The following is a 19,265-nucleotide window of genomic DNA, read 5'->3' as shown; positions in this document are numbered from 1 at the left end:
TATATTTTGTGCGAGTTTATTTTCATAATCTAGCTTCCCGATCTTTAATGCTAGCTTAGTGGTACTTTTGCTGCTCTTTAAAGTTTTCCCAATCTTCCAGTTTCCCACTATTCTTGGCGACTTTGTATGCACGAGCTATTAGTTTGATGCCCTATTTTATCTCCTTAGTTGTCTAAGGCTAGCTCTCCCCACCCTTACTGTCCTTTGTCGAGCACCATGAAAAATCTCTTTGAAAGTCTCACTGTTCCTCAACCGTCCCATCATATAGCCTGTATTCCCAGTCTACACTAGGCAAATCCTCCCTCATCCCATTGTAGTCTCCATTGTTTAGGCATCATATACTGGTTTTAGATCAAAATATCGCACCCTCCATTTGTTTGAGAAATTCAATCACTTTTTCCAAGAGGATCCCTAACTACAAGATCACTAATTTTACCTGTCTCATTGCACAGGACCAGATCTGAGATGGCATGTTCAGTAATATGGTTTTTAAGAAAACCATCACAGATGCATTCAATCAAGAATGTTATGTTGCCAATTTAAAAAATTTTGTGGTTGGATTACATTTGGTGTATGCAGTTTTGATTGCCATGGTATTAGAAGGGTGTGATTATCCTGGACAGAGTGTAGAGGAGATTGTTGCCTAGATGGGAGGGCTTCAGTTAGGGGACTAATTAGATAGGCTGGGTTTTTCCCTGGAGTGAAAAGGGATGGGGAGTAACCTGATGGAGGTATATTTCAGAGTTATCAACGGAGTAGATAGAATATTTGTGACATTAGGGGTAACAAAAAGCAAGAGAGTGTATGTTAAAGGTAAGGAGTTTTAAGGAGTGTTTCAGAAGAGTGTGGGTAATACCTGGAACACCTCCAGAGGAGGTGGTGGAATCAGTTTTAATTGCTGGGTTTAAAAAGCATTTAGCCAAGACACTTGAATGGGCATGGATGAGAGGGATGCACATCTAATGTAGGCTAATGCCAGAGGTGTGGATGGGCAAAAAGGTCAGCATGCATATGATGTGCCAACCAGCCTGCTTCTGTGCTGTATGACTGACTCGACGACTCCTGTCTCTCTTGCTCCATACGTGCCTCCTCCCTACTTTCATCTCTTTCCCTTTGTATATTTATCTCCACTTTGGTGGGGTTTGGCAGCCATCAGGGACCCCTCAGTCACTCAGTGGGGGATTGGTGGTTGTGTCAGTTTAATGATCCATAGTCTGCCCAGAGTGCAGTCAGCACATCCATTCAGAAATGTTTAAAAACCAAGTGGACTGAGATAGGATAACTGCAGGAGTCTGTTCAGCTCATCCAGCATTGAATAGCATTGCTGCTAAGAATTGCCTCTGTTGTTGTACTATGTCTTAATACTCTTGTTAAACAAAACACTGTTGATTGGAAAGGTTGTAATTGACCTGGACTCGGGTCATATTTTCTATCACTGGGACGTGTTTGTTGCTGTATGTAATTGGACTCGTTTGTTTGTTTTCAGCTGGAGAAGTACCAGCAAGGAGATTTTGGCTACTGCCCTCGAGTGTACTGCGAGAACCAGCCCATGCTTCCCATTGGTAAGTGCAGAAAGAACGTTCTTCATGGACAGGTGAGGCCCACATTGTGAGCTGGGAGGCTATGTTCATGGTAATTGGTCGTGTGGGGATTTTCTGTAATGTAAAGTGCTGCCGTCTGCTGTGCACCAAGAAACCCTAGTTTGTGGTGGGGATATTTTATAAAAGTTTCAAGATTTATTCTCAAATTTTTGTGCAGGAATTTGTTATTTTCCAATATTCAAAGTTGTAACTTGGCGTGGTTTCTCAGCCCAAAAGAACAGTAGACAAAACTGTCATGTTTTGAAACAATGATGTCAAATAATACAGCATGGAAACTGCCCTTCAGCCCCTATGGTGCCTGCTGACCCAGTGTCCTATTCAGTTTCTGCATTCAGCCTATAACCCTCCAAGCCCCTCCCCTCCACATACCTATGCAAATATCTCTAAAAAGTTGCAATTACATCTGCCAGTATTACTTCAAAAAGAAGTTACCTCTCAGGTCCCTTAAATCCCTCCTGTCTCATACCTGTGCCCATGGGCTTTTTTCCTGGGACAAAGATATTACTGTCTGCCTTATCTGTACACCTCATGATTTTATGAACTTATGAGGTCACCTCTCATTCTCCTGCGCTCCAAGGAATAAAGACCCGGCATGGCCCACTTCTCCCTGTCACTCAGGTCCTCTAAACCAGCCAACGTCTTTGTAAATTTCTTCTGCACCCTCTTCAGCTTGACCATGTATGACTATATATATTATCCACCTACAATGTTCAACTATGGTAATCTAGTCAACAGCAGTAAGACCAGAAGGCAAGCAGAGGGCTGTCATCAGTTATAAGGAGAAGGAATGCAGGAGAGTGGGGTTGAGGGGCAAAACAAATCAGCCGTGATCGAATGGCATTGCAGACTCAATGGGCTGAATATCTTACTGTGCTCCTAGGTCTTATGACCTTAACGTAATGGGTCAAAGGGCTTGTTCCTGCGCTGTACTGTTCTTTAACCTGTGTAGTTTAAAGACTGCTTTGGCAGTGAGAGATTGTGTTATCCCTCACACCCATTGTGTTCCTGGGTGCCATGTTATCTTGAGATTCCTGAGCCCAGGTTAGAAGCAAACCTGGTTTGTCAAGTAGGATAGGAAAGTCACAGTGGTGAAAATGATTGCTGGACGGTTGAGTCTGATGCAGGTCACTTTAACTCTGCTGTCTCCTTCTGCAAGATGATGGACTTATCCCTGTGTTGTCACACAAGGTGTTATTGTTCAGCATCAGATTTGTATCACTGCCACCTGACATCCCATGAGCCTCTGCATCCAACACATGCTCCGCAACTTCTGCCGTCTTCATCAGCATCCTGCTACCATCTTTACTTCCCCTCCTCTGCACTCCCCCCTCAAATTCTGCTTTCCGCAGGCATTGCTCTCTCCATGATTCCCTTGTCCATTCGTCCCTCCCCTCTCATCTCCCTCCTGACACGTATCAATGCAAGTGACAGGAGTGCTACTCCAGCTGAGGCGACACCTCCCCTGTGAATCTGTTGGGCCTGATGCGGCCTCTGTATTGATGAGACCCAGTGTAATTGGGGGGCTGCTTTGTCAAGCACCTCTGCTCTATTTGCCAAAGGTGGATTTCCTGGTGGCCAACCATTTTAATTTTTATCCCTCGTCATATTCAGCTACGAGCAGCACTTCATATTCTGTCTAGGTAGCCTCCAACCTGTAGGTATGAGCATGAATTTCTTCCAGTATTTTTTTCTCTCCTCTCCCTTTCCTCTCCTACTCTCCACTCAGACACCTCTTATCTATCCTTTTCTCCTCAGCTGCCTTGATGTTCTTCCTCCTCCCCTTTTCCTCATGGTCCATTCAGCTGTCCTATCATATTTCACCTTCTGCAGCCCTTTATGTTGCCCATTCATCTGGCTTCTCCTATCACCTCCAACTTTTTATTCTGAGGTGTTCCTTTCCAGCCCTGAAGGGGCTCGGCCTGAAATGTTGAACTGTTCATTCATTTCCATTGATGCTGTCTGACCTGTTGAGTTCCTCTGGCATTTTGTGTGTGTTATCACTAGCCTATGTCATAAAATTTGTTTTGTGGCAGTGGTAAATCACAATGCTTAAAAATACTGCAAGGTTCAATAAATATGAAAAAGATAATGCAAACAGAATAAAATAGTAAGGTTTGTTCTATGGGCCACTCGAATGATGAAGGGGGAGAAGCTGTTCCTAAAACTTTGAAGGATGTATTATCTGGCCTGTTGAATCCATACTGGTCCTCTGCAGAGCAGTGAACTCCACAAACAGCCAATGCTGTTCTCTCATGAATGCCTTCAGTAAGACAGCATCTACTGCACAAGTTGGCAGTTTGGACTCAAAAGGTTGCAAATGGGAGGAGTGTGCAGTTAACTTTTTTTTAGTGCTGTCTTCAGCACACTGATTGTGCTGCTCACTCAGTCCTCCTTGGTGTTGGGAGGTTGACATTGATGCAATGAGCTCCCTGCAGTCTGACCTCTTGGGGGCAGAGGTGATGTACCATAAGACATAGGAGCAGAATTAGGCCATTTGGCCCATCAAGGCTTATTCACTCTCAACCCCATTCTCCCATCACCTGGTAGCCATTGATTGCCCTTACTAACCAGGAGCTTATCAAGCTCCTCTTTAAATATCTAATGACTTTGGCTGTATATTCATCTGTGGCAGTAAATTCCACAGGTTCACGATCCTCTGGCTAAAGCCTCATGAACTGCCTTGAGAACATAAAGTGTTGAATGGCACAAAACTTCTTACAGCTGAATAAAGGCAAGTCTGAAGTTGTCCTTTTTGGCCCCTCTGACTCCATCAAAGTGATTACCAACAGTCTTGGTAACCTGTCCACCTTTGTCAAACCCCATGCCAAATCCCTCGGTGTGATATTTGATTCCACATTTAAGTTTGACAAGCAAGTTAATGCAGTACTAAAAGCCAGTTTTTTCCAGCTTCAAACTATTGCCGAAATCAAGTAGTTTCTCTCTTTCAAAGATCTTGAGAAAGCCATCCACGCCCTTATATCCTCCGGCTTGGACTACTCCAACTCTCTGGATTAGTCAGTTGTCCCTGACCCGTCTGCAACTGGTCCAGAATGCCGCAGCTAGGCTCCTGACAGGTGCCCGGAAGAGGGACCATATTACTCCTATCCTGGCCTCCCTCCACTGGCTGTCAGTACGGTTCAGATTCTTCTGTTTCCTTATAAAGCCCTAAATGGGCTGCCCCCCCCCCCCTTACATCACAGACCTTCTAACCCCTTATTCTTCTTCCAGGTCCCTCAGGTCAGCTGACTTGGGGCTCCTGGCTGTCCCACGCTCTAAATTTAAGCTCGAGGTGACCGCGCCTTTGCTGTTGTAGCCCCTAGACTGTGGAACAGCATTCCCCTCCCTATCAGATTGGCCTCCTCCATCGACTCTTTTAAATCCAGGCTCAAATCTTACTTTTATTCACTAGTGTTTGAATCCTCCTGATGTGGCTAATTTTTGGCTTGTTTCTCTGCCCTTGTGTTTCTTTCGTGCCTAAAAGCTGTTTGCCTTGTTGGTTATGTCTGTGTTTCTTGTATTTGTGATTTTAGCTATCTGCTCTGATCTGTACAGCACTTTGGTCAACGAGGGTTGTTTTTAAATGTGATCTAAGTAAACTTGACTAAAGAAATTCCTCACTTCTGTTCTAGAGGAATGTGTTTGTATTCAGTCTGTGTCCTCTGGTCCTAACTCCCCCACTATTGGAAACATCCTCTGTGCCTTCTCTCTATCAAGGCCTTTCAATCAGATCCCCTCATTCTTAAAGCCCAGAGGCACCAACTGCTTACCGTATGTTAACCCCTTCATTTTAGGATCATTCTTGTAAACCTCGTGTAGATCCTCTCCAGCACATCCTTTATTAGAAATGGGCCAAAAATTCATCATACTCCAAATGTGGTCTGACCAATGCCTTATAAAGCCTCAGCTTTTTTTTTGATCGGGGTTGAACATGGACGTTGTATCCTAGCTATCTACATCAATGTGCAAGCCATGGCAGTATGACAGGGAGAGCAAGTGGATGTCATGCTTTTTGACTCCCAGCGTAGGTCTCCAAGAGACAGTAAACCCTGTCACCCATAGTGGGCTGTATCAGAAACTATGAGCCGGAGTACAGAGAGGAGAGGGAGGGAGTGGGATGATATCACGTAATGACAGCAACCTTTCCCTCAGTGTCAAAAAAACACAAGAACTTTGACTTCAGGGTTGGGAGGGGTGCAATGCCAATGCTCCTGTCCTCATAAACGACGTTGCGATTCAGAGGGTAAAGAGCTGCAAGTTCCGAAGAGTAAACATCACCAATACCCTGTCAAGTTGACGTCTAGGCCCAGATGCTGCCTGACTTGCTGAGTTCCTCCGAATCAGAATCTGGTTTAGTATCACTGGCATAAGCCATGAAGTTTGTTAACTTTGTGGTAGCAGTACACGGCAATACATAATAGGGGGGAAAAGAAACTGAATTACACTAAGTATGTATGATAGTTAAAGAAGTGGTGCAAAAACAGAAATAAAAGTGGAGAGGTAGTGTTCATGGGTTCAGTGTCCATTCAGAACTTGGATGGCAGAGGAGAAGAAACTGTTCCTGAATCACTGAGTGTGCGTTCCTTTCTCCTGATGGTAGAAATGAGACGGCATGTCCTGGGTGACGCTGGTCCTTAATGATGGATGCTGCTGATTTTTTTGAGGCATTGCTTCTTGAAGATGTCCTGGAACTACAGAGGCTAGTGTTCATCTGTGGAAATTTACGAGTGCTTTAGACGGCGTACCAAACCCCCTCAAACTTCTAATGGAAAAATAGACGCTGTCTTTCCTCCTTTATAGATTAGATCCTCAGAGATATTGGTACCCAGAAACTTGAAATTGCTCACTCTTTCCACTTCAGATCTCCAGCATTTTGTGTGTATTGCAAATGATTAGCTGTTTGAAAGGCTCGCCACAGATCAGATGATGTCTAGGTTTATGATGAATGATTTTAAGATTTCAGTAAGTTATTTTTGGCTGCTCAGTATTTGGTTCCTAATTGCTCAGTCTTCCCACCAACAGGTCTGTCTGACATCCCCGGTGAGGCCATGGTGAAGCTGTACTGCCCCAAGTGCATGGACGTGTACACGCCAAAGTCCTCACGGCACCATCACACGGACGGCGCATACTTCGGCACGGGCTTCCCCCATATGCTGTTCATGGTCCACCCAGAGTACAGACCCAAGAGGCCAGCGAACCAGTTTGTTCCAAGGTAAGGGTGGATGATTGTGACCGATGTTCCCTTTAATTTGTAATGACTGGTATACACAAAAAGTCTTGTGCAATTTTTGCCCAGTGACAACATTTGTGCACTGAATAATTTCTTCAATAAAAGCAGTATAGATAAACCAGTTCTAAGATCTGCAGAGAAATCTTCGTCAACACCATCTGCATCAGAAACTGGAAAAGGAAATGTGATTGTGTATGATCAAGAAATATACTTAACATATCAGTATGGTAGAGGGTGAAAACCTTTTGTGTGCAGTTTAAATTCCTTTGTGCAGTAGTAGCAAAAGGTGTGTGTTTGCGCACCTTAGAGGGAACATTGGTAGTGACTGTGCTCCAGTAGGCATTTGAGGAGACACAAGAGACTGGAATCTGGAGCCCCTCACACAACATTGGAAGACCTCAGCAATTCAGGGCAGCACTGAGCCTCTACCCAGTGGGTCAGGCAGCATCTGTGGAAAGAAATAGGCAGTCAACATTTTGAGTCAACTCCCTTCACTTGGACCAGATAGACATACCACCTATTTCCTTACCCTTTCTCTGTCCCCTCCCCCCCCCCCCCCCCCAAACAAATGCTGCCTGATCCGTTGAGTTCTTTTAGCATTCTGGGAGTAGACATTCACTGAAGCCTCTGGAGAAATGAGCTGCAATATTTCCACTGGCTATCTGTTTCTATCTTAATATACCAGAGAATTGCTGTTAAGGAATTGTCAAATCCTGATTGGCTGCTAAATTCATTGCTCCCATCTTAAGGTAAGTGAGATATGCCAGCAATTTTTCTGCTTAACCAGAGTGTGCCTCTGCACTCCATTGAGCCTTCCAATGATAGTGAATGATCAGCCATGATCTCAGAATGGTGGTGCAGACTCGAGGGGCCGAATGGTCTACTTCTGCACCTATTGTCTATAGTCAAACAACGACATTCCTACTCTTTGGAGACCAGCACTGCTGCAGCATGTGTCCACTGCCCCCGCAGCAGTTCACAGCCTATTGATTCCAGGTGGAGGAACATGCTTTCCTTACGAGACTGGGTAGAAGTTCATTTACTTTATTTCTTAGAACCATAGAACATTACAGCACAGAAACAGGCCTTTTGGCCCTTCTTGGCTGTGCCGAACCATTTTTCTGCCTCATCCCACTGACCTGCACCTAGACCATATCCCTTCATACCCCACTCATCCATGTATGTTCAAGTTTTTCTTAAATGTTAAAAGTGAGCCTGCATTCACCACTTCAACTGGCGGCTCATTCCACACTCCCACCACTCTCTGTGTGAAGAAGCTCCCCCTAATGTTCCCTTTAAACTTTTCCCTTTTCACCCTTAACCCATGTTCTCTGGTTTTTATTCTCCCCCTAGCCTCAGTAGAAAAAGCCTGCTTGCATTCACTGTATCTATACCCATCATAATTTTATATACCTCTATCAAATCTCCCCTCATCTACGCTCCAGGGAGTAAAGTCCTAACCTATTCAACCTTTCTCTGTAACTCAGTTTCTCAAGTCCCGGCAACATCCTTGTAAACCTTCTCTGCACTCTTTCAACCTTATTAATATCCTTCCTGTAATTAGGTGACCAAAACTGGACACAATACTCCAAATTCGGCCTCACCAATGCCTTTACAACCTCACCATTACATTCCAACTCTTATACTCAATACTTTGATTTATAAAGGGCAATGTACCAAAAGCTCTCTTTACAACCATATCTACCTGTGGTGCCACTTTTAGGGAATTATGTACCTGTACTCCCAGATCCCTCTGTTCTTCTGCACTCCTCTGTGTCCTACCATTTACCTTGTATGTTCTACCTTGGTTTTTCCTTCCAAAGTGCAATACCTCACACTTGTCTGCATTAAACTCCATCTGCCATTTGTCAGCCTATTTTTCCAGCTGGTCCAAATCCATCTGCTAGCTTTGAAAACCTTGCTCACTGTCCACTTCACCTCCAATCTTCGCATCATCAGCAAATTTGCTGATCCAGTTTACCACAGATCATTGATATAGGTGACAAATAACAATGGACCCAGCACTGATCCCTGTGGCACACCACTAGTCACAGGCCTCCACTCAGAGTAGCAATCCTCCACTACCACTCTGACTTCTCCCACTGAGTCAATGTCTAATCCAATTTACTACCTCTCTGTGTATACCTAGTGACTGAATCTTCCCAACTAACCTCCCATGTGGGACCTTGTCAAAGGCGTTACTGAAGTCCACGTAGACAACATCCACTGCTTTCCCTTCATCCACTTTCCTGGTAACTTCCTCGAAAAACTCTAATAGATTGGTTAAACATGACCTACCACGCACAAAGCTGTGTTGACTCTCCCTAATAAGTCCCTGTCAATCCAAATACTTATAGATCCTATCTCTTGGTACTCCTTCCAATAATTTACCTACTACTGACTTCAAAGTTTCAAAGTAAATTTTATTATCAAGTACATGCAACCCTGAGATTCTCTTTTCAGTGGGTATTCTCAACAAATGCATAAAATAGTAACTAACAGGATCAGTAAAAGCATGGAAAGCACCAACTGTGTAAATGCAAACATAAATAAATAGCAAAAAAAAACAAGAACATGAAATAACACGATAGTCCTTAAAGTGAGATCATTGCTGGACACAAGATGAGTGTAGTTATCCCCTTTTGTTGAAGAGACTGATAGTTGAGAGGTGGTAACTGCTCCTGAACCGGGTGGTAAGAGTCTTGGGGCTCTTGTATTCAGCAGCGAGAAAAGAGCATTGCCTGGCTGGTGAGGATCTTTAGATGCTGCTTTCCTATTATAGCATTTCATGTAGATGTCTGAATGGTTGGAAGGGCTTTGCTCCTGATATACTGGGCCAAATCAACTACCTTTTGTCCCAAATGCCTTATTTCTAAGAGTGCGATAATTCAGTTGTGCTGGAGTGTGTTTGAACATGCTGAAGCCAGTTTAATCAGGAGGAGGATTATGCAAATTATATGGCACCTTGATGCAGTGCAGTCATGGTGACTCTTCTGATTGTAATCTGATGTTTGCTTTCCTGCCCTTCCTCTAATTTCACATCACATGCCAGTGATGATAAACCTGATTCTGATTCTCACTCGCGTCAGGAGCTTACCTACCTCCGCTTCAGAATCATTTTAAGATCATCCATATCAGCTGTTGAGAAAGAAGTCACCAAGTTTTGTGACTGAGGGAGGTAAAAGATTTGTGTCCAAGGACGATTATTTTTAAACAGTACAAAGCCCCTCAGAATCTCATGTTTGATCATCCAGAATCTCATTTATTTTCAGTGTGACGTTTGTATTTGTTGTATTTTGGCAGCACTACAGTCTGGTGTGGAAAAGCATTACTCTTGGTAACAATAATAGTGTTCATAAGACATTCAGAAATCTGATTTTGAACGGGTAGAATTTGTTCCTTAATTAAGTGTGCACAGTTAGCCTCCTGTACCACCTCCCTGATGGTAGTAATGTGAAGAGGGTATATCGTGGGTGGTGGACATCCTTGGTAATGGATGCTTCCTTCTTGAGGTATTGCCCTTTGATGTCCTGCAAGTGTCCATAATGAAGTTGGCTGAGTCTACCAATATCTGAAAAAATTTTTACGATCCTGTGCTGACTGGCTGCATTACGGCCTGGTATGGGAACACCAATGTCTTTGAATGGAAAATCCCACAAAAGGAAGTGGATACGACCCAGTACATCATGGGTAAAACCCTTCCAAACATTGAGCACATCTACATGAAACATTGCCGTAAAAGAAAAAGCAACACCCATCATCAAAGGTCCTCACCACCCAAGCCATGATCTTTCCTCGCTGCTACCATCAGGTAGAAGGTACACTTGCCTCAGGACTAGCACCACCAGCTTCAAAAGCAGTTGCTACCCCTCAACCATTAGGCTTTTGAACAAAGGGTAATAACTACCCTCATTCAGGGACTCTCACCTTATTGTTTCATGCTTGTTATTTATTGCTATTTATTTGTTATCTGCATTTGCAGTTTGGCAATTCGTGGTGTTTACTGTTTACAGTTACTGTTCTGTAGATTTGCTAAGTATACGCACAGAAAAAGAATTAGGGTTAGGGTTACATTATGTACTCAGATAATAAATTTAACCTTGAACATTGGTGTCTCTGTATCAAATGGCGGTGATACCGCCAGTCAGAATGCTCTCCACCATACATCTGTAGAAATTTGTTTTGAGTCATTCTAAAAAGTCAGAAATTTGAGTATAACCTGTCGTATCTGCTTTTTCCAGCCATAGATCTCGCATGAATGCATACTTCACAGCTATTGTTTTGCTGGTGTCAGTGCCATTCCAGTGTAACGCCTGACTTGCTCAGAAGTCCTGCAGGTCTTTGATTAGTTAAAGGAGAGCTATAGGTCATTCTTCTTTCTTCCCCCTCTCTATCTGTCTGGTAAGCACTTGATTCTGAGCTTTTGGCACATTCACTTTTAGAATCAGTTTATTATCACTGACATATCTCTCAACATTTGTTTCCTGGTAGCAGTACAAAGAATAAAATTGCTTTAAATTACAACAGGAAATCTACACCAAAAAAAGTGAGGTAGTGTTCATGGACCGTTCAGAAATCTGATGGCAGAGGGGAGAAGCTGTTCTGAAAACGAGTGTGGGTCTTCAGTCCCTCCTCTCTGTAGTAATGAGATGAGGGCACTTCCTGGATGGTGTGTCCCCCCCAGTGATGAATCCCTCCATTGATGATGCCTAACTCACTGAGTTCCTCCAGCATTTTGTGCATGGCTCCAGTTTCAAACATCTGCAAGTTACGTTGGTAGTTGGCTGCTGTGAACTTCAGCACTGGTTGGGTTAGCAAGCAGAAATAAATTGTAGGCTGGAGGAAATGGGTTGCAGAAGAAATCTTTCACTAGCTATTAGTGCCTAGCCTTTGAATCCTATTCTGTGCAGTGGGCTCATGGTTGTAGCTGTCCTTCAGCTAATCAAAGACCAAATCAGGCCCACCACTGGAATGCAGTGACAGCAGCAAAACCTTTGCTTCCAGTTTCAGTAGCTGTGAAGTATGTATTTGTGCAAGATCTGTGACTGGAAAAGGCAAGTTGGACAGGTTATACATGAATTTCTGGCATTTTTAGAATGCTCAAAATAGATTTCTACAGCTGTATAGTGGAGGGGATTCTGACTAGTTGTATCACTGCCATTTGGTATGGATAAGGCAGCATCTGTCAGGGGAACAGGCAGCAGGTGTATCTGATCCAAATGAAGAGTCTTGAGCCAAAATGTTGACCCTGGTGTGCTGCCTTTGTGATTGCATCAGTATGTTGGGCCCAGGACAGATCCTCTGGGATATTGACATACAGAAACTTGAAGGGGCTCAGTCTTTCCTCTGCCAACCAATCGATGATGACCAGTCTGTGTACCCCTGACCTCCCCTTCCAAAAGCCCACAATCAATGTGTTGCTCTTATTGATGTTGAGTGCGAGGTTACTGTTGCAACAGCACTCAACCGGCAGACGTACCTCACTCCTGAACACCACCTCTTTGCCCAAAGTTATTTGGGATAGCTGATTCCACGATTACTGTTGTAAGTGGGGAAGATCCAGTTATGGAGATGGAAATTCCATAATTAGAAGATGGGACTTTTTTTACAGTTGGAGGAGGAGCTGAACACTATGGGTTCCTTTACGGGACTAACTAAATACATAAGCACAGCACAGGAAAGGGCCCCTTGCACCAGAGTGCCTTGTGGCAAGCAAGGTGTCAAATTAATCCCTGTCTGCATATGATCCATATCCTTCCATTCCCTGAATGTTTATCAGTTTGTATAAAAGGCTCTGGTATCTGCAAAGGAAGTAAAGAATGCAAGAATATGTTGCTTGAGTGAGTTGGTAAGTATTAGCATGTACCAAGCCAATAGCATGGGGCTAATTGGCCAAGGTTTTCTATGCCAGATTAAAAGGTCCTCCCTGTGTGGCAGGAGAGGTGGTGCAGTTAGTATGGCTGTTGCCTCACACTGCCAGCAACTTGGGTTCAACTGAAAGACATTGTGGGTTGTTAGATTAACGGGCTGCTGTCAGTTGTCCCTCGTATGTAGGTGTAGTTCATGATAATGAGAGAGGGTATAAAACAGGATTCGTGTAAATGGTCAGCACAGACAGTGGGCTGCATGGCCTGTTTCTATCCTGTGTGGCCTTCTGCCTTGCGTGCTACCGTTTTGGAACATGTTGCAGCTTTTGGTCACCCCAAATATTATTCTCGCTCACCCCCCCCCCCTCCCGTTAACTCTTGGCAAACTCTGGGACAAACTGCAACGAAACAACACCCCAGTGTGATGTCACAGCTTGATACTTCACCCCACTGCCTGAGACTGTTGACTGATTTCAAAGCAGACTAGGTGTGTCCTTGTTGTTTCTACAAGCGCCGTGCCATGTCTGAAATGAATTTGAGACTGTTAAATCCAGTGAATACTGGTCTGGAGCAAGAAACTAGTGTTGCAGTGGGGCAGTGGAAACTTCTCCTTTAAAGACTTCTCACCCAACCAGAAGGGAAAAACCTGAATGGGTTCACCCTATCTATATGCCTCCCCTCATTCTCCTATGCTCCAGTGAATGAAGACCTAACCTATTTATGGCAAGTGTATGGTCATGCACTTTGGTAGAAGAAATAAATTAAATGGAGAGAAAATTCAAAACTTCAAGATGCAAAGGGACTGGGGGCCTTTGTGCAGGATTCCCTAAAGTTAATTTGCAGATTGAGCGTGTGGTGAGGAAGGCAAATGCAATGTTAGCATTCATTTCGAGAGGACATTTCGAGAAAAGCAACAATGTAATGCTGAGGATTTAAGGCTCTGGTGAGCAGTTTTGGGCCCCTTAGAAAGGTGTGCTGACACTGGAGAGGGTTCACAGGAGGTTCACAAGAATGATTCCAGGAATGAAAGGGTTACTGGGCAGTATTCACTGGAATTCAGAAGAATAGGGGGTAGGGGTGGAATCTCATTGAAACCTATTAAGTATTGAAAGGCCTTGATAGAGTGGATGTGGAGAGGATGCTTCCATTGGTAGGGGAGTCTAGGACCAGAGGAAATAGCCTCAGAGTACAGGGCTGTCCTTTTAGAACAGAGATGAAGAAGAATTTCTTTAGTGAGTGGTGAATGTGAAATTCATTGCCACAACGAAGGTGGAGGCCAAATCGTTGGGTATATTTAAAGCAGAGTTTGCTAGATTTTTGATTAGTCAGGGCATGAAGGGTTATGGGTAGAAAGCAGGAGATTGGGGCTAAGAGGGAAATGGATCAGCTATAATAAAATGGCAGAGCAGACGTGCTGGACCAACTGGCCTAATTCTTCTCCTATATCTTAAGGTCTGTTCGGTCTCTCCCTATAACTCAGACCCTCGTCTTAGCAACATCCTTGTCATTTTTCTCTGCACTCTTTCATTCTTACTTGCATCTTTCCTATAGGTAGGTAACCAGAACTGCACATGATACTGTAAAGCCGGCCTCACCAATGTCTTGTACGATTTTAACATGATGCCCAACTGCTATACTTGATGCCCTGATTTACGAAAGCAAGTGTGCAGAAAGCTTTCTTGTTTTGTGTTAATATTTCATCCCTAAACAAACTGACTATTAGTGATCTTGCAAATGCCATACTGCAGCAATTCTGCACAGGCAGTCTTCAAGATCCACCCGTCAAGAAAGGAGCAATGCAGAAGAAAAGAAATTATAAGCCAATTAGCCTGATGCCAGTTGTTGAGAAGATATTGGAGTCCATTGTTAAAGATGTAGTTTTGAAGTACCCGGAGGCACGTTATAAAATAGGCCATAGTCAGCATGGTTTCCTGAAGTGAAAATTTTGTTGACAAATTTGTTGAACTCTTTGAAGAAATAACAAACAGGACAGCCAAAGAGTCGTTAGATGTTATGTGCCTGGATTTTCAGAAGGCTGTTCATGAGTCTCCTTAACAAGAACCCACGCTTATAGGAAAGGTTCTAGCCTGGATAAATATGTGGCTGATAGGCAGGAGGCAAAAAATGGAAGTACGGAGAGTTTTCTGGTTGGCTGCCAGTGACTAGCAGTGTTCAGCAGGAGTCTGAGTTGGAACCATATGTCAATTACATCCAGAGACTCATTCCACCGAGATGCAACACTGAGCGGCATAGGAAGTCATTCCTGCCTGCGGCCATCGAACTTTACAACTCCTCCCTCGGAGTGTCAGACACACTGAGCCAATAGGCAGGTCCTGGATTTGTTTCCACTTGGCATAATTTACTTATTATTTATTTCTGGTTTTATATTGCTATATTTCTACTCTATTCTTGGTTGGTGCAACTGTAACGAAACCCAATTTCCCTCGGGGTCAGTAAAGTATGTCTGTCCGTCTTGATGGCTTTGTGGCAACATTTGCAGATGACACATATATTTGGAGGGGCAGGCAGTTTTAAGGAAGTAGAAAGGTTACAGAAGTATTTAAGACAGATTAGAAGAATGGGCCAAGAAGTGGCAAATTGATTACAGTGTTGGGAAGTGTATGGTCATGCACTTTGGAAGAAATAAAAGGGTAGACTATTTTCTAAATGGAAATAAAATTCAGAAAAACTGAGCTGCAAAGGGATTGGGGAGTCCTTGTGCAGGATTCCCTAAATATTAATTTGCAAATTGAGTCAGTGTTGAGGAAGGCAAATGCATTGAGCTAGAACAAGGTAAAATTACAAAGCAGAATGAAGTGTAAAAGCTAGCTACAAAGAAAATGCAGTGCAAGAAAACTAAAAGCAAAATCATAAGGTGGATTGAGGCCAAGAGTCCATCAAAAGGTCCAGTTAACAGTCTAACAGCAGTGGGATAAAAGCTAATCTTGAGCCTTGTGGCGCATGTTTGACCTAACAGAAGTGTCTAAAATAATGAGAAGCGTAAATAGGTGTAGATAGTCCCCTTCCCCAATCCCTGCTCTGAGTGGAAATGTCAAATACGATGAGGCATTTCTTTAAAGTGAAAGGGGAAGTTTAGAGAAGATTGTGATAAGTTTTTTTATTATACAAGGCTCTTGGGTACCTGGAACACACTGTCAGGGGAGATGGTGGAAGCAGCTACAAAATCAATGTTTAAGAGGCAATTAGATCAAGCCAGGAATTGAAGAATACATAGTTTAGACTGGGATCTTGGCCCGAGACCGTACGCTGTGGGTGTGGCTGATTCTCTGCAGTACAAATTCAAAGTGGCTGGGTCAGGTTTCAAGAGGAGCTTGTGGATGTGCAAACTGTTTAGAAGGCAATTGAGAAAGTTTAGCTGAAAGTTGTGGTCTGAAGGAGATTGGAATGTGCAAGGCTCCCCACCCCAATTCCAACAACTTTCTGCAGAGCTTTGAGAGTCCCCTGTCTGGCTGCATCAAAGTAAATTTATTTTCAAAGGACATGTATGTCACCATATACAGCCCTGGGATTTATTTTCTTGTGGGCATTCACAGTAAATACAAGAAACAATAAAATCAACAAAAAGACTGCACACACCAGGAAAAAGATAGAACCAATGTTGCAAAAGACAACAAACTGCAAATACAAAAGAAAAACTAATAATAAATAGTCAAGTAATAAGTATTGAGAACATGAGATGAAAAGAGAGTCCGTAGTTTGTGAGAATAGTTCGGTGATGGGTTTGTGTGGTACAGGAGCCACAAGGCATTGGACCTTAAGTCCCTCAAGGACCTCAAGGATCAAAAGAACCAGCGAGAAGATCACTGGTGTCTCCCTCCTCCCTCCTGGTAACATCTACCTGGAGCATTGTAGACAAAAAGCCCATTGTCGAGGATTCATCCCACAATCTCTTTGAGCCACGACCAAAAGCAAGGAGGTGCAGGAACATCAGGACTGGGGCAGCCAGGCTGAATAACCTCTTCTTCCCTCGAGCTGTGAGACTAATGAATACCCTGCCACCAAGGTCTTGTCACCAGGAGTTTATTGGCTACCTCTACTACACAATACATGCATTTTTAATTGTATTTTATTAACTTGTGGTAATATTGTTTCATGTGCAGTGTGTGATATGTTTATGTGTGCACTATGGTCCAGAGAGACATTATTTCATACAGTTTATATATTTTAAACATACATAAAATAAGATGACAGTAAATTAACTTGAATCCAGGGATTTATCAGAGAATTGCCCAGCTCAAAGAGCAAGGAAATTCTGCTTTACAAAACATTTTGTGGCTTTTCTGGACACCAGCTTTTGAGACACAAGAGATTCTATAGATGCTGGAGTAACTAGCACGTGCACACACACAGTGCTGGAGGAACTCATCAGGTCAGCGTCTATGAGGGAAATAGGACAGTGTTTTAACCATCAACTGTTTACTTTCTGTCATGGCTGCTACCTGACCAACTGAATTCCTGCAGCATTTCCTGTGTATTACATAGGCTTTTGACAGTTGGCGGTGATTTACTGGAATGATAGGGACGAGCTACAATGCAAATCAACCACAGTAGCTGTGTGTGTGGGAGGTGTTAAATGGGGTGAGAGTATGGCACTGGGATTAATCTGGGAGTTTCTCTGCCTCTGGAGTGGTGCAGTAGATTACAAACTTCTTGTCTCCTCTTTTCCACACCCTCCCCCCAGAACTCCAGGTGAAAAGCTAGATATTTTGCCCACATATTCTGTCCCTAATTTAAAGTGCTCTGTGCTCTGATCACTGATCCTCTGTCTGAAACCACCACTCCTCTCTCCATTCTTGCAGCCTGCAATATGCTGACAGATCTATGGTGAGCAGCCTTGAGTGAACAGCCCAGAGGGGGAGTGTGAAAGACAAGCTAACAATCTGCTTGTAGTGGAGAAAGTTGTGGGGAAATGCTTGAGAAGGTTGAAGGATCTTTGAGAGAGTGATGAGGCAGTTCTGACAGAAATCAGAAGAGTTTTTTTCTATATGAAATGCCATGTGTTGTGTTCTGACTGTGCCAGCTAAAGAAACGGTGAATAATAGTTTTCATAACTGAGAGGAGGTCGAGAATAACTAGACCCTCACACAAGCATGCCTCCCCCTTGCTCCCTTTTTATCCTTTGGTCCAAGCCTGCAACCCCTTTGTGAATTTTAACTCTTGCCCTCTTTTCCCACTGCCAGGCTTTATGGCTTCAAGATCCACCCCATGGCTTACCAACTCCAGCTCCAAGCTGCAAGCAACTTCAAGAGCCCTGTCAAGACCATCCGCTAGAGAAACGGGCGACCCCTCCAGGCGACCACATTTAACAACGTGTCCGCAGACAAAAGAAATGCCGCAAGGCTGTAGACGGTGTTCACTTTAACGAAAAGAAACAGTTTTTCCCACTCTCCCGTCCCTCCATCCTTTCTCCACATTCTTCCCCCCCCTCCCCCCCATCCCCTCTTAAACAACATTATTTTGTTGTCCAGGGTTTCCACTTGTGTGCCCTGCATGAACTGAAGTTGGTGCCAATGGATTTCTTTCAATGGAAAAAAATACTTAAAATGTCTCATCAACAAAAAGCGTGTGTGTGTGTGCGTGTTGGCCAGAGTGATTTATTCTCAGTTTAGACCTGTACATCCATCCAGCAGTCGTGGATGGTTTTGAGTGACCTCCATGCTCGAGTTTCGGTTTCCCAAAGCAGACTCTCCTGTGCCTGGTGAGGATCTGTTTCATCATTCCTGTCTCTGAGTGGAGATTGTAATTACAGTCCTGGTGTGGAGACAGTAATTTGGAGTGAAAAGTCAGTCGAGTATCGATCAATGATCTACGATGTACCATTGAACTGCCATTTTCTAACAACTGACTGGTACTTATAGACCAAGTGATGAGATGGTTCAGGGGAATGGTGTTGGGAGTTCAGAGGCCATAAAATTTTATGATCTCTGGACACCTATGTTTTAACAGCATCAGGTTCCTTGATTTCCCTCCACCCCTGCACCCTCTCTGTATAGTCCATAAAATGTAGCATGTTTGTGTGGAAACTCATGTTGAAGAGATCTGTATCCCCATGAGGTAATCCTGTATTGCCCAGGCATGAACTTTATTGATCACCTCGCCCAGTGTGAAAACTTTGGCTTCCTTTCTCCCTCTTTGCCCACCCACCCCTGTCTACTCCAGGTAAGTTAAGGTCATTCACTGTATTGTATGTATTGTATAAAGAATATTGACTTGGTGAAAGCTGCCTGTGTTTTTTTTTTAAAGAACATGTTTAATTGGTTTAGGGATTGTTACTAATGTTTATTTCTGAATAAACTCATACTTGATCGAAGAGGTGACAGATTTGAGTCTACCGATTCTGTTGGCAAAGGGTATGCCAAATCAGATGCTGTTGAACAGGGAGGAGTGTGGAGTTTACAAGGAATTAGATTCTCTCTTTCTCTCCCCCCCCCCCCCCCCCCCACCTCTTAGAGGTTATTTTGCACAGTTTGGAACCTGAAGAACTGGTGGAAGAAACATACATTGGGGTTGCACAAGGTTGGAATAAGCCAACAAGTAGATATGAAGAAG

The 19,265-nt window shown here is 43.6% G+C and overlaps 1 protein-coding gene across 5 annotated transcripts in view; it reads left to right on the top strand.

Annotated features, from left to right (window-relative positions):
• Positions 1–19,033, top strand: part of csnk2b (casein kinase 2, beta polypeptide) — a 68,960-nt gene extending 49,927 nt beyond the window's left edge. For all 5 annotated transcript variants that reach the window (XM_059970929.1, XM_059970930.1, XM_059970928.1 and 2 more), the window contains 3 exons: positions 1,487–1,562; positions 6,621–6,810; positions 17,897–19,033. In XM_059970929.1, coding sequence (XP_059826912.1) covers positions 1,487–1,562; positions 6,621–6,810; positions 17,897–17,987 — 357 coding nt within the window. In that variant the 3' untranslated portion in view covers positions 17,988–19,033. The remainder of the gene's footprint in view (positions 1–1,486; positions 1,563–6,620; positions 6,811–17,896) is intronic.
• Positions 19,034–19,265: the final 232 nt, after the last annotated feature.

The sequence above is a fragment of the Hypanus sabinus genome, chromosome 5 (assembly GCF_030144855.1).
Source record: "Hypanus sabinus isolate sHypSab1 chromosome 5, sHypSab1.hap1, whole genome shotgun sequence".
Lineage (NCBI taxonomy): Eukaryota > Metazoa > Chordata > Chondrichthyes > Myliobatiformes > Dasyatidae > Hypanus > Hypanus sabinus.
This window is presented reverse-complemented; position numbering and strand designations above follow the sequence as displayed.